Consider the following 12,635-nt stretch of genomic DNA (forward strand, 5'->3'; position numbering starts at 1 on the left):
CATGCTTCTTCGTTCCATGCCGAACTTCCAATGGCCTCTTGTGCAACAATTAGGTCGCTATCTCTTGTTTCTCGATGATGAAGACAACGCGAACTATCTATTTCAACTTCATTTATCTCAGGACACGGTACCTCAAGCAGGGATATTCAAAATTGCCTGTACAAGGTGTGACGATTGGATCTCTGGTCCCCGTTCTGTCTGCCGGAGATGTGCCTATGTTGATATATGCTCGTCCTGCGTCCAGAGGTACCCCTACCACAGCCCATTGCACCCAAATCAAAAGCACAAAACCTTCGACGTGTCAGATGTGCTTGATACAGGGTTGCATTCCGGATCAGTGTGCGAGCGATTAGGTCGCTTTTTGAGCAATCTTATGCATGAGTATTCTGCGCCATGCACCCATCAAACCGAGACAAGGCTATCAAATAATTCCGTGTCTTCCCCGGTGGCAGGAAAGGCTGCTCTTCCGTCACGGACCATTTTTGGTCCAGCAATAATCGTTTGCTTTTTTCTATTCGGACTTTCTGCTGTTATATTGGGATTATGATACTTTTAACTCTGTTTGAATACATCGAGTCTACAACTTTCAGCAGGATGAATTCAATATGGAGTTCTGCATCTGTTTGTTTTAAGAATGAGTAGATGGCGCAATACATGCAATTTCCGTTGACAGGGATTCTTGGTTAAGTTCCGGTGTAGGTTAGTTAGTGTTTCGAGAAACAATCGAAGAGTGTACGTGATGATACTGATTTCCTGAAGTACTGTATACCAGTGGGAACTTGCGGTGTCCAAGCAAGACCAGTGGTGAAGATACCAAGTCAAGAAGAACTCGACAGTAAAGCGACTGCTGGGTGATCGACTTCCGGTGCCAATTTTGAATAATGGCGGGACGGGCCGCGATGCGAACCCCTGAACCGCCCGACCGTGACGAACACGAAGATTCACCACCACGATTGTCGAGACCAAAGCGCACCACCAGACCACCGAATAGTTATACTCGGGAGCAAGAGATCGACAAGGTGCAGAGAACGACGCGCTCCCAGCAAAGGAAGAAAACCCAAATTGAAGCAGTTGCCCAACGAGACGCGGCAACCTCGGACGACTCCTCGACCGAGAGCGACGACCTGAATGCTGCCAATCTTGTGAAAGAGCTCGCCAAACTCAGGAGGGAGATCAGACGGCGGGATGATCTGCACAGAGAAGAGCTTCAGAAAGTTCAAGAGGAATATCGCAAAGTCAAGGAAGAATTCGGTGCCGCCCTCGCGGAAGTTCGACACGAGCTACAGACCCTCGCAGATAGGCCCACGACACCGCTCTCCCACCCCGAGGGATGTACCCAGGATAGCCACGATGAGGTTCTTCGCGAGATTCAATCCCTGCGTGATGCAATCAGCCCTTCCACCCTCACAAGCTCCCCGTCCTATGCAGATGTCGCCCGTACTCCTCCAATCAGTCACTCGAGCAACATTCGGACACTTTCAACATCAAATACAACACCAACCACGTTCACCGACACGCTTTATTGCACGATAGACACCTCGAAGATGGCAGAAACTGAAAACGAGAGGAAGTCCGCAGGCCCAATCCGAGCGGCGGTTGAGACAGAGATCCGGACGATGGAAGACCATATGCGTTGGCGTTGTCGCGCCGTCACCGTGGACCCGAAAAACACGAATCGGATCAGAATAGCGTGTCGCGATGAAGCCGAACACCAGTTGGTCAAGAAAGTGGCAGAAGCAAAGATCGGCGCAGGAGCCCGAGTGCTTCGGGACGAGCTCTACCCGATCAAAGTCGACAGCGTCAACAAGGCTGTAGTTTTGGACGAAAAAGATGAGATCCGAGCTGGAGCCACAGCGGCCTTCAGCGAGGAGAACGAAGTCACCGTTGCTAAGATCGCATGGCTCAGCAGAAAAGAGAGTGCGAAGGCCTATGGGTCAATGGTCGTTTACCTAACCAAAGGGACTGACGCACGGAGGCTCTTGGCCGACGGGTTCTTTCACGCTGGGGGAGAATCTGGCGTGACCAGCGCATTTGAGTATCGACCACGACCGATGCAATGCTACAATTGCCAGGAGATTGGCCATAAGGCATTCCAGTGCAAGAACGTCCAGAGATGTGCAAAATGCGCCATGGAGGGCCATCGCCACAGTGACTGTGCCCAAACGGTTCCAAAGTGCGTTCCATGCGGAGGCCCACATGAATCGTACAGCAAAAACTGCCGGAAGCTCTATCCGTCACGTCATGAATAAAACCCTCCGAGTAATCCAACTGAATGTGAGGAAGCAGGGAGCTGTGCATGACAGCTTAATGAACGACGAAGAAACTCAGGAGGCAGTGGCACTAGCGATTCAGGAACCCCAAGCGAGGAGAATTCAAGGCCGGCTCTTGACAACCCCGATGGGACATCACAAATGGACAAAGATGGTTCCTTCCACCTGGAGGGAAGGTAGGTGGGCAATTCGAAGCATGCTCTGGGTCAATCAAGAGGTGGAAGCAGAGCAAGTGCGGATCGAGTCCCCGGATCTGACAGCCGCGGTCATCCAGCTCCCCGAACGACTGATTTTTATAGCATCAGTCTACGTAGAGGGAGGAGATGCCGCGGCGTTGCTCGAAACATGTGATCACCTACGCAAAGCAATCACAAAGGTACGGCAGGACACGGGCACCGTGGTGGATATCATGATTGTAGGGGACTTTAACCGCCATGATCAACTCTGGGGAGGAGAGGAGGTATCCCTGGGAAGGCAGGGCGAAGCGGATCCAATCATTGACCTCATGAACGAGTTTGCTCTTAGCAGCCTACTCAAACGAGGCACAAAGACATGGCACGGTGGTGGACGGAGCGGGGACTGCGAGTCGACCATCGACCTCACCCTGGCCTCTGATAATTTGACAGACTCATTGATCAAGTGTGCGATACATGGGACGGAGCACGGCTCGGATCACCGTGCCATTGAGACGGTGTTCGATGCACCGTGGTCAGCCCCGAAGCATCCGAAACGACTTCTGCTGAAGAACGCACCATGGAAAGAGATCAATGCCAGAATCGCGAGTGGTCTGACGGCCACTCCGTCGGGAGGCACGGTGCAGCAGAAGACTGACCGACTCATGACGGCGGTCAGCGAGGCGGTGCATGCTTTAACTCCAAAGGCAAAACCGTCACCACACGCGAAACGATGGTGGACAGCCGACTTAACACAGCTGCGCCATATATACACATACTGGCGAAATCATGCTCGCTCGGAGCGCCGGGCACGACGGAAAGTACCGCACCTGGAAAAGACAGCCCAAAGTGCGGCGAAACAATACCACGATGCAATCCGCAAACAAAAGAAGAAGCACTGGAATGAGTTTCTCGCAGACAACGATAACATCTGGAAAGCCGCTAAATACCTGAAGTCGGGAGAGGACGCGGCATTCGGGAAGCTACCGCAGCTCGTCAGAGCAGATGGGACTACCACCACAGATCATCAAGAGCAAGCGGAAGAGCTGCTGTCCAAATTCTTTCCCCCTCTGCCTGACGTTATTGACGACGAGGGGACCAGACCACAAAGAGAGCCGCTGGGAATGCCTGCTATCAGCCTGGAGGAGGTAGAACGACAGCTTTTTGCAGCGAAATCATGGAAGGCGCCGGGTGAAGACGGTCTACCGGCGATAGTCTGGAAGATGACGTGGCCCACGGTCAAGCACAGGGTTCTCGACTTGTTCCAGGCGTCACTGGAAGAAGGCATGTTGCCGAGACAGTGGAGACATGCGAAGATCATACCGCTCAAAAAGCCGAACAAGGAAAACTACACCATTGCAAAGGCATGGAGGCCAATCTCGCTCCTCGCGACGCTGGGCAAGATACTGGAATCCGTGGTTGCAGAAAGGATCTCGCACGCTGTGGAGACACACGGCTTGCTCCCGACCAGCCATTTCGGAGCCCGAAAGCAACGGTCCGCGGAGCAGGCGCTTGTGCTCTTGCAGGAGCAGATCTACACAGCGTGGCGTGGCCGACGGGTGTTGAGTTTGATCAGCTTCGATGTCAAAGGCGCCTACAACGGTGTGTGCAAAGAACGACTGCTCCAGAGAATGAAAGCGCGAGGCATACCAGTTGACCTGCTCCGGTGGGTCGAAGCGTTCTGCTCGGAACGAACGGCGACCATCCAAATCAATGGGCAAGTGTCGGAGGTCCAGAGCCTTCCACAGGCTGGCCTACCTCAGGGGCTCGCCCCTGTCCCCGATCCTATTCCTCTTCTTCAATGCAGACCTCGTACAAAGACAGATCGACAGCCAGGGCGGAGCCATGGCGTTCGTGGATGATTTTACCGCATGGGTGACGGGACCAACCGCCCAGAGCAACCGGGAAGGCATTGAAGCAATTATCAATGAAGCACTCGACTGGGAGAAAAGGAGCGGAGCGACTTTTGAAGCAGACAAAACAGCCATCATACACTTTGCTCCCAAGGCTTACAAATTGGACCAGGGGCCTTTCACTATCAAGGGACAAACCGTTGAGCCCAAGGACCATGTCAAGATCTTGGGCGTTCTCATGGACACAAAACTCAAGTACAAGGAGCATATTGCGAGGGCAGCATCCAAGGGCCTGGAGGCCGCGATGGAGCTTCGACGACTTCGGGGTTTATCCCCAGCGACAGCGCGGCAGCTATTTACATCGACGGTGGCGCCGGCCGTGGACTACGCGTCCAATGTCTGGATGCACGCGTGCAAGGATAAGGCCATGGGGCCGATCAACCGCGTCCAAAGGGTAGGAGCGCAGGCGATTGTAGGAACATTCCTCACAGTTGCGACCAGTGTAGCAGAAGCGGAGGCCCACCTTGCCACTGTTCAACACCGTTTCTGGAGACGAGCCGTGAAGATGTGGACGGACATACATACCCTGCCAGAAACCAACCCTCTCCGCAGGAATACAGCACGGATCAAGAAATTCAGAAGATACCATCGTTCGCCGTTGTATCAAGTTGCAGACGCGCTGAAGAACATCGACATGGAAACACTGGAAACCATCAACCCGTTCACATTGGCACCATGGGAAGTACGCGTACAGGCTGGCGTTGAAGCAACTCCGCAGTCACCAACCGTACCAGGCGGGTTAATGCAGATCGCAACCAGCAGTTCGGCACGGAACGAGCTGGTCGGATTTGGGGTGGCGATCGAGAGGCAACCACCTCGGTATCGAAAACTGAAACTGAAGACCCTTTCCGTCACATTGGGTGCAAGAGCAGAGCAAAATCCGTTCTCTGCGGAGCTAGCAGCGATGGCACATGCACTGAACATGGTAGTTGGACTGAAAGATTACAGGATCACGCTGCTCACGAGCAACAAAGCTGCGGCTCTGACACTAAGGAATCCTCGACAACAGTCAGGCCAGGAATTCGTCTGCCAACTGTACAAGTTGATGAGAAAACTACGGAGAAATGGAAACCAGATCAATATCCGGTGGATCTCCACGAGCGAAGACAATAAACTGCGGGGTCTGGCTAAAGAACAGGCCAGAGCCGCGACACAAGAAGATGCTCTCCCGCAAGAACGCGTCCCGAGAATGAAGTCAACAACACTGAATATCGCACGGTCCCAAGCAGTTCCCAGCAATGACCTGCCAGTGGACATAGGGAGACACGCAAAACGAGTTGATGCAGCACTCCCAGGCAAACACACCCGGCAGCTGTATGACCGATTATCGTGGAAAGAAGCGAGCGTGCTGGCTCAACTCCGAACCGGCATGGCAAGACTCAATGGATATCTTTATCGAATCAAAGTAGCAGACACGGACCAGTGTGCGTGTGGACAAGCGAGAGAGAACGTGGAGCACTTCCTCTTTCGATGTCAAAAGTGGACGGTGCACCGGACGGAACTACTACAATGTACCAACACTCACCGAGGAAATATATCCTTCTTCCTAGGTGGAAAGTCGCCTTCCGATGATCAGAAGTGGACGCCGAACTTAGAGGCGGTACGGGCCTCAATACGATTCGCCATCGCCACGGGCCGACTCGAGGCCACCTAACCATGCCGACGAACGTAAACCACCGCCCTTTCGCCGATCTAACTCACCAACCACCTCGTGCTACAGATGGTAGACGCGCTTCAACTGCCGAAGATAGGATGTTGAACACTTGGAGAAGCGCCTTCAAGCCAGCCTACTAACAAAATTACTAACCCACGAGGATCCGCTGCGACACTGCTTGTTGGAAATGACATATATGGCAAGGTTTTATGTATGGGCTCTAAAGAGACACAGTACTGTATATATTATGACATGTATAGTAGATCAGCGATAGTTGCCCTTTCGGCTTAGCCGCCGGGCGTTAATAAATTGTGTGTGTGTATACCAGTGGCTCTTTCGGTCAAAATGCAACGCTGCGACCCAGAAAGCAGCAACTCAGCAAAAAGGAGGGTTGAACCTCAATATGAGGTTATGAGTTCTCCTCTCGTCGATCCTTGGTTCACTTATGCTCGACTTCATATATAGCGCACACATTTGTCATACGACTCATAATGCGCTCTTCATACATCAGGATCTTTGCCTTGACCCATCCAAAACCTCTATCTTCAAACCCGCATGAAAATGGCCTTGAGCACTTCCTCTTCTTTTGTGCGACCATATTGACCCACCATTCAATGGAAACATCAAAACCTTGGTCGGGGTCCCTTTCATAATAGCTGCAATTACATTTGATGAATCTCTTTTTGAACTCAGCGAGTAACTCCTCTAATGGATTTAAATCCAGTGAATAAGGCTGTAAGTAGGCCAGCTGCACACCCGCTTCTGCATATTTCTGTGTAATTGATCCGAGTGATGAAACAATGCAGTATCCATGATCAGTACAGATTTAGGCTTGGGCAATTGTCCACAATGCTGGAGAGGCTGGGCGGTGAAAAGCAAATGGGAACGACTCTTCGCATACGACACTCTGAAGGTCAGCGTATCAGATACTAATGTTCTGAACGGTCCAGAGTACATGGTTAATACAGCCTAGAAATCGGTGATTGATCGAGCTGCGAGTTAAGGTAAAAAGATCCTTAGTTATATTCGGACTAGCTACCTTGGCGTAAGTCAGCAATAATTTACAACTCGACTACGTTATATGTCTTTGCTGCAGCGCGAAGACTATGAAATTGACCACTTTGAAAAGCCTGAACAGCTAATAAGATTCGGCCCTCACGATTAGCCGAACCATGGCTTGATTGAGCGTGTTTTGGTGGAATGGTGGGTGGTTGAAGATGGTGGGTACACGTTCCGACGCGTTTTCGGCCGAAGTGGCCGGCTCGCTTGGGTGACCGGCTCGCTTGGGAACTACGTTAAAGAAAAATAACGAAATTATTAGTCACTAGTCAAGATCACAATAATGAGATCAGGGCAGCTTGGTTGGGCAGAATTGTAGACTGTGTATGTGTTCTAGGAGAGTGGTGAACATGGTGTGGAGGGCACAAAATCTTCCATATGATTTATGCGATGTTTGACAGTCTCGTTGAGCCAGCTATACATAGCTATACGGGTCTGCTGAATGATCCTCATTTTTTGGGTGGTAGATAGTCTGTTGACCTCAACTGTGTTATTGCGTAGCCGGTAAGAAAAGAAGCGCTGCTCAAACTCAACCGGGAAGAGGTTAATCGATATAATTTCGCAGTTTTGCAAATCTCTAAGGCAAGAGTCATAGAGTATGTAACCCTGCCCTGTAAGTGTCCGAGAGGTCGCAGTCCGACGACGACCGGGGAATTATTTTTGGACGACTTGGTGTGTACATAAATAATGCTCAACAAGCCCAATACACATTGCCGTAGTGCTAAAAGGATTTTCGCCCCTGCAAGGCCAAAGCACAAATGCGGTCTGCGTCAACGTTGGGACAGGCAATCGTCCGCGACGAACCCACCACAGCACGCACGTGGAGTCGGACCCAGAAAGCTTAAGTTGTGCGCGAAGATCCGTGTTGCACGTACAAATGTGGGCAAAGCGCGCTCTGGCGATCGGTAGCGCAGTAATTTCACATAAAGGATTGACATTTCCAAATCCATTCCGCGAAGCACCTTAGTTTTTCCTCAGAGATAACTAGGTCTTTTTGCTGAGGGTTAACGGGAGTTCGGTTGAGGATTTTTTCGAGCGGAAGCGCAAGTTGGGTTGTTGGAGAGCTTGCTTCATTCACGCAACTCTCACCAGTCACTGATGTCTTGTTTTCGGCTCGGAAGATCTTCAAGGATGTAATGATGCGTGCCGTAGAGAAGTGTGATCGAGTGCGAGTAATAAGGCCTCGATCGTCCCTCTCCCATTGTTGAAATATAAAGTCAGGTTTATCCCGTGAAATACTAATAGTAAGTGCAAGCTGAACAGTCGAAGATTCGCTCTCTAGCCATCCTCGTGCGTCGAGCCCCAGGTGTCCCGCTGGCTCTGCTAGGCCCACCTCAACAACAAAGGTCAAAGGCGGATTTGCAGCTTGAAGTGTCGGACTAAAACAGGAATCGGCTTCTTTTCTCTGGGAAAACCCAGCCGACGAGAGCTCGGAAGAAGAAGGCGAAAATAGAGATGCAGACGCGGACACACTCGAGCTTGAAGGATAAAAGGAGAAGGTTGATACTTTCGCATCGTTCGCCGAACCCGAACTTCTCAGTGATGGCTTTGCCCTGTTGAAGCGTTAGAGCTAGCGAGTAATGTCTGGGAGTGGAAGACAAACATGTCGCTTTGCGTATGCCATATTATCCTCGCAAGGCTCCTTGAGAAGCGCAATGTGGACATCGGTTGCATTACTTGGAAAATTCCAGGCGATGGGGTTGTACATCGATTGCGAGGATGCGACGGCACCGAGGGCTTTGACAATGGCCATTGTTCTGCGCGGAAGGTAATTAGAAATATGACATGAAGTGGGCAAAGGAACAACGTACAGAAGAGCAACTGGGCAAGCTCCAAAAACAGCAACATTGGCGTTATGGCGCATCTTCGCGACGCTCTCAATGGCCATGGCTGCAACAGCCAACGGCTCGACCAAAGACACTACCCCCCAATGCTTACGTTGTCTGGAAGTTTATAGCAGCTGCAAGTAAGTATCAGTGGCCGTTTATTTCAGGTTATGGGGTAGCAGTCACAACTCTGCGGGAATGGAAAAGATTCTTTGCAGAGTCCCGTCGAATCCGTCAGCTGCTGCGAGCTTGAAATCACCACATTGACCGTATTCGCCTCCCTTGCAGAACTCGCATCGCAGGCAGTAGATACCAGAATGCTGGAAGTTAGAGCCGAACGCAAAGACAAGAATAGATTGTGAGATACCTCCATAACAACACGGTCGCCGAATTTCAACCGACTATTGACATCCTTAGTATGTAATTCCTGGCAATTGGATTCCACCTGCAGCAGTCATACCTTTTGCGACCAGGCGCCTAATATCCCTTCTCAGGAGCCGGGATCTAGCCGCAAGGATATCTGGATCACGAGCAAAGCATGGAATTCGTATGTCGCCCTCGGAAACTTTTCTTGCTCACCACTTACACCTTTCAGGCACCATAGTCCCGAGTATGTCCGCAAGGCTCTGAACCAGACTCTGAAAATCCTGCACACTGATTATCTGGATCTTTACCTGGTGTAAACACCTGGATTTCTATATAATCCGACGATGCTAATGTGTTTTCAGATCCAGTGGCCAGCGAACTTCGCAGTGATTCCCGACCATGTATCGCCCACTGGTGTCTCTTTGGAGCCGTCGCAGAACGGAACAATATTGCTCGATAGAGAGCTGAGTCTCGTGGATACATGGAGAGCTTTTATTGAGCCACAGAAGCAAGGCCAAGAGGCACGAGTTAAGCTTTCGTTGACTGAACAAAGTGAGTGCTGAGTATGTCTGACTGTTTATCTAGTATTGGTGTGGGCAATTTCTGCCCGAGTCACATTCAAAAAATGACCGACGGAACTAGCGTTGTGCCTGCAGTAAACAAGGTGAATCTCGCTTCTCCAAATCGTCACATGTTGTGTACTAATTCGTGGGATTAGTCGAGGCGCAACTTCTCCTGAACCAAGAAGAACAACGTGACTACTGTAAGAAGAAGGGGGTCCACATCATGGCCTACATGCCGTTTGGTGGGGACGCGTCTCGAGCTGGCAATCAAGTTTTGGGCAGTCCGGTGGTTCGGAATATCGCGAAGAAGACTGAAAAACAGGCGGGACAAGTCTTGGTCTCGTGCTGTCAAGGTAAGTTTGGTTCACGTGGTGGAAAGAAGGTGGATTTTCCGTGTTCCCGAAATCCGTCAAGCCGAGTCGGATCGAGGCTAACTACCCGGCCTTTGATCTTGACGACCATGATTATGAAGCGCTCACAGCCCTCGGCAAGGCTCCGGTGCGATTCGGTGGCATTCCTTGCACTTTAAATCCGGAGTGGAAGGTAAATTCCTTCAACACGCTGGAAGAGCAAAGGCTGGACTGCTCGAGCCCTTCCAGAGTCGTTATCGGTTTAATTTGAACTGGCAGCGACCTACTGTAACAGGCAATTGAGTTGAACGATCAAAAGCTATCAGATCGACAAGGGTAGTTATTCCATCATAAGGGATGAGAATTCGTCAGGCAGGTCAGTTTCAGGGTCTTCAAGAGTTGCTACTCTGTAGGACTAGTGTTCCACTAGTATTCACATTCATAAGTGAAGCCAAGACGAGCTGATACGTACAGTGGGACTGCCAAGTCACCAGCGCCGGGGGCCTGGGGCATCCAGTTCCCGCTTGACGACCCGCAGCGACTTCGGAGGATTGTGCCTCAACCCCTGACAATCGCGCAATTATTGCTTCCTCGGGGTGGCCTAACGGTCATTCGTGCAGAATGACGTTCAGTTGAAAAGCCTCATGAATCAAACCAACTATGGGTCCCCTTCAATCAGTTGCCACAGTGGGCATCGAAAGTTCCAAACACGGCCATCTTCGCTTCAATGCCAAGCGTTTGCCGCATTCTTGTGGTTTGCTTTATCATCGTGGATCGACAACTATGTAGTCATCTTCGAAGATCATGCTCCAGTTATTGCCCTTTCTGGTCAAGCCTGCGACAGAGGCCAAGACGCGGACCCATATTTAACGATCGTCATGGATCAATTGTACATTTCCATCCAGGTTGTCAAGGGCAAGATCTTAAATAGGTACCTACACGTCCCTTCATTCCGACTTCGATATCTATTCTAATTGTTACCAAACGCATTCAACAAAATCAGAAGGTAAAGCACGGGGCAATACTAGCAACCTCCGAATCTTTTTCAATTGGCAAATGACAGCTAACGTCTCTGATCTAAAGATCTTGCTGAATCGCACAATGGCCACCACCTTGGCATTCCGGGCGCTGGTCTGGGCTGCCCTTTTGGCAGCCCTGGTGTCCTACTGTCTTGCATTCTCATACAACCAAACCCGTTATGGAGTTGTCCATGTATCGGATGAACATGACATTTTTTCTGCGGAATCCGAGGCTAAGCTTAACAAAGATGAACCCGAAGAAGGAGAGGTAGGTCGGGACCAACTAGAAGTTACCTCACTGTACCAGCTAATTGGTTGGACAACAGGACCACGGCCACATCGACGTACCGGATGGCGCTGAGTTCACATCATTCAAGGTGAACGAGGACGGCGACGAGGAAATCGCAGGTTTCATCTCAGCCGATTTAGACGACGACACAATCGAGCATCTTTTTATTGTTCTGCACGGGAGGCTGAGGGATGGAAACAGCTACTGGAAGACGCTGAACGAATCCATCGAAAAGGCCAGAGACGACGACTTCCCTGGAGCGGACTCCAAAATGGCAGTTCTCGCCCCGCAGTTTTTCTCGACAAAATACAACTCTGGCCAGTACAAGGACAATCAGCTGGCGTGGGATGACTTGAACGCTTGGCAACCAGGTGCCCAGGCTAATCACCCCGAAAACACAAACATTACCTCTTTGGACGTTCTGGATGGCCTCGTCAAGATCCATTCAAACAAGGAGAAGTATCCGAAACTGACGAACGTCACCATCGTTGGCCATGGTGGCGGTGGTCAGCTTGCGCAGCGGTACTCGGCTTTGGGTAACGATCCCCCTGAAAATGTCCACGTTCGGTACATCCACGGCGACCCATCATCATGCATGTACTTCACCGAAGACCGCCCCATTCTTTCAGATGACGACAAAGTTTCGAAAGGTGCCTGCTCTTCCTACAATACCTGGAGATACGGTTTCAACGAGTTCCCCGGCACGGGAGGAAGGCGCTTGTCGCCAAAGGAATATTTCAAGCAGTACGTCAGCCGAGATGTCGTCTCGATCGTGGGTCTTGAGGATACTGGGAGTTCTGGTGATACAAGTTGCATGGGGAGGATGCAAGGAGGTACCAATCGGCGTGCTCGCAACCTGATCTGGTACCGGTACATCAACGAGCTCGCGGGAACGGATGAAGATCTGGACGGCTTCCCTGGTTCATTCGAGGATCTTCCTGACTGGAGCGACGAGGTGGATGGAAAGAGCCACCTGCGGCTCGTTGTTGTTGAAGATGCGGATCATGATGCCGAACAAATATTCGAATCAAAACTCGGGCGAGGGGCGCTGTTCCACAATCATGACATCGACGGAGGCTGGCGCCCCGATGATGACGATGACGATGAGAACTAGATATGGCGGTTACATTGGACATAAGAGAATCATAGAACG

General features: G+C 51.0%; 4 protein-coding genes across 4 annotated transcripts; 3 read left to right on the top strand and 1 right to left on the bottom strand.

The window, feature by feature from the left end:
* Positions 1-899: 899 nt before the first annotated feature.
* On the top strand, positions 900-6,010 carry N7532_010103 (uncharacterized protein; the record flags this gene model as incomplete). The annotated part of the gene is made up of 3 exons (XM_056622594.1): positions 900-2,154; positions 2,210-4,109; positions 4,207-6,010. The coding sequence occupies 3 exons, from the start codon at positions 900-902 to the stop codon at positions 6,008-6,010; spliced, it is 4,959 nt and encodes a 1,652-aa protein (XP_056470010.1).
* Positions 6,011-8,639: 2,629 nt separating this feature from the next.
* N7532_010104 (uncharacterized protein) lies at positions 8,640-8,957 on the bottom strand (the record flags this gene model as incomplete). The annotated part of the gene is made up of 1 exon (XM_056622595.1): positions 8,640-8,957. One exon carries the CDS (start codon positions 8,955-8,957, stop codon positions 8,640-8,642), a length of 318 nt encoding a protein of 105 aa, XP_056470011.1.
* A 255-nt stretch (positions 8,958-9,212) lies between these two features.
* On the top strand, positions 9,213-10,799 carry N7532_010105 (uncharacterized protein; the record flags this gene model as incomplete). The annotated part of the gene is made up of 8 exons (XM_056622596.1): positions 9,213-9,253; positions 9,347-9,442; positions 9,491-9,572; positions 9,624-9,813; positions 9,980-10,177; positions 10,297-10,367; positions 10,470-10,510; positions 10,649-10,799. 8 exons carry the CDS (start codon positions 9,213-9,215, stop codon positions 10,797-10,799), a joined length of 870 nt encoding a protein of 289 aa, XP_056470012.1.
* A 476-nt stretch (positions 10,800-11,275) lies between these two features.
* Positions 11,276-12,596, top strand: N7532_010106 (uncharacterized protein; the record flags this gene model as incomplete). The annotated part of the gene is made up of 2 exons (XM_056622597.1): positions 11,276-11,461; positions 11,520-12,596. The coding sequence occupies 2 exons, from the start codon at positions 11,276-11,278 to the stop codon at positions 12,594-12,596; spliced, it is 1,263 nt and encodes a 420-aa protein (XP_056470013.1).
* Positions 12,597-12,635: the final 39 nt, after the last annotated feature.

Source organism: Penicillium argentinense (assembly GCF_028826775.1).
Source record: "Penicillium argentinense strain IBT 30761 chromosome Unknown utg000010l_segment0_segment0, whole genome shotgun sequence".
Taxonomy (NCBI): Eukaryota; Fungi; Ascomycota; class Eurotiomycetes; order Eurotiales; family Aspergillaceae; genus Penicillium; species Penicillium argentinense.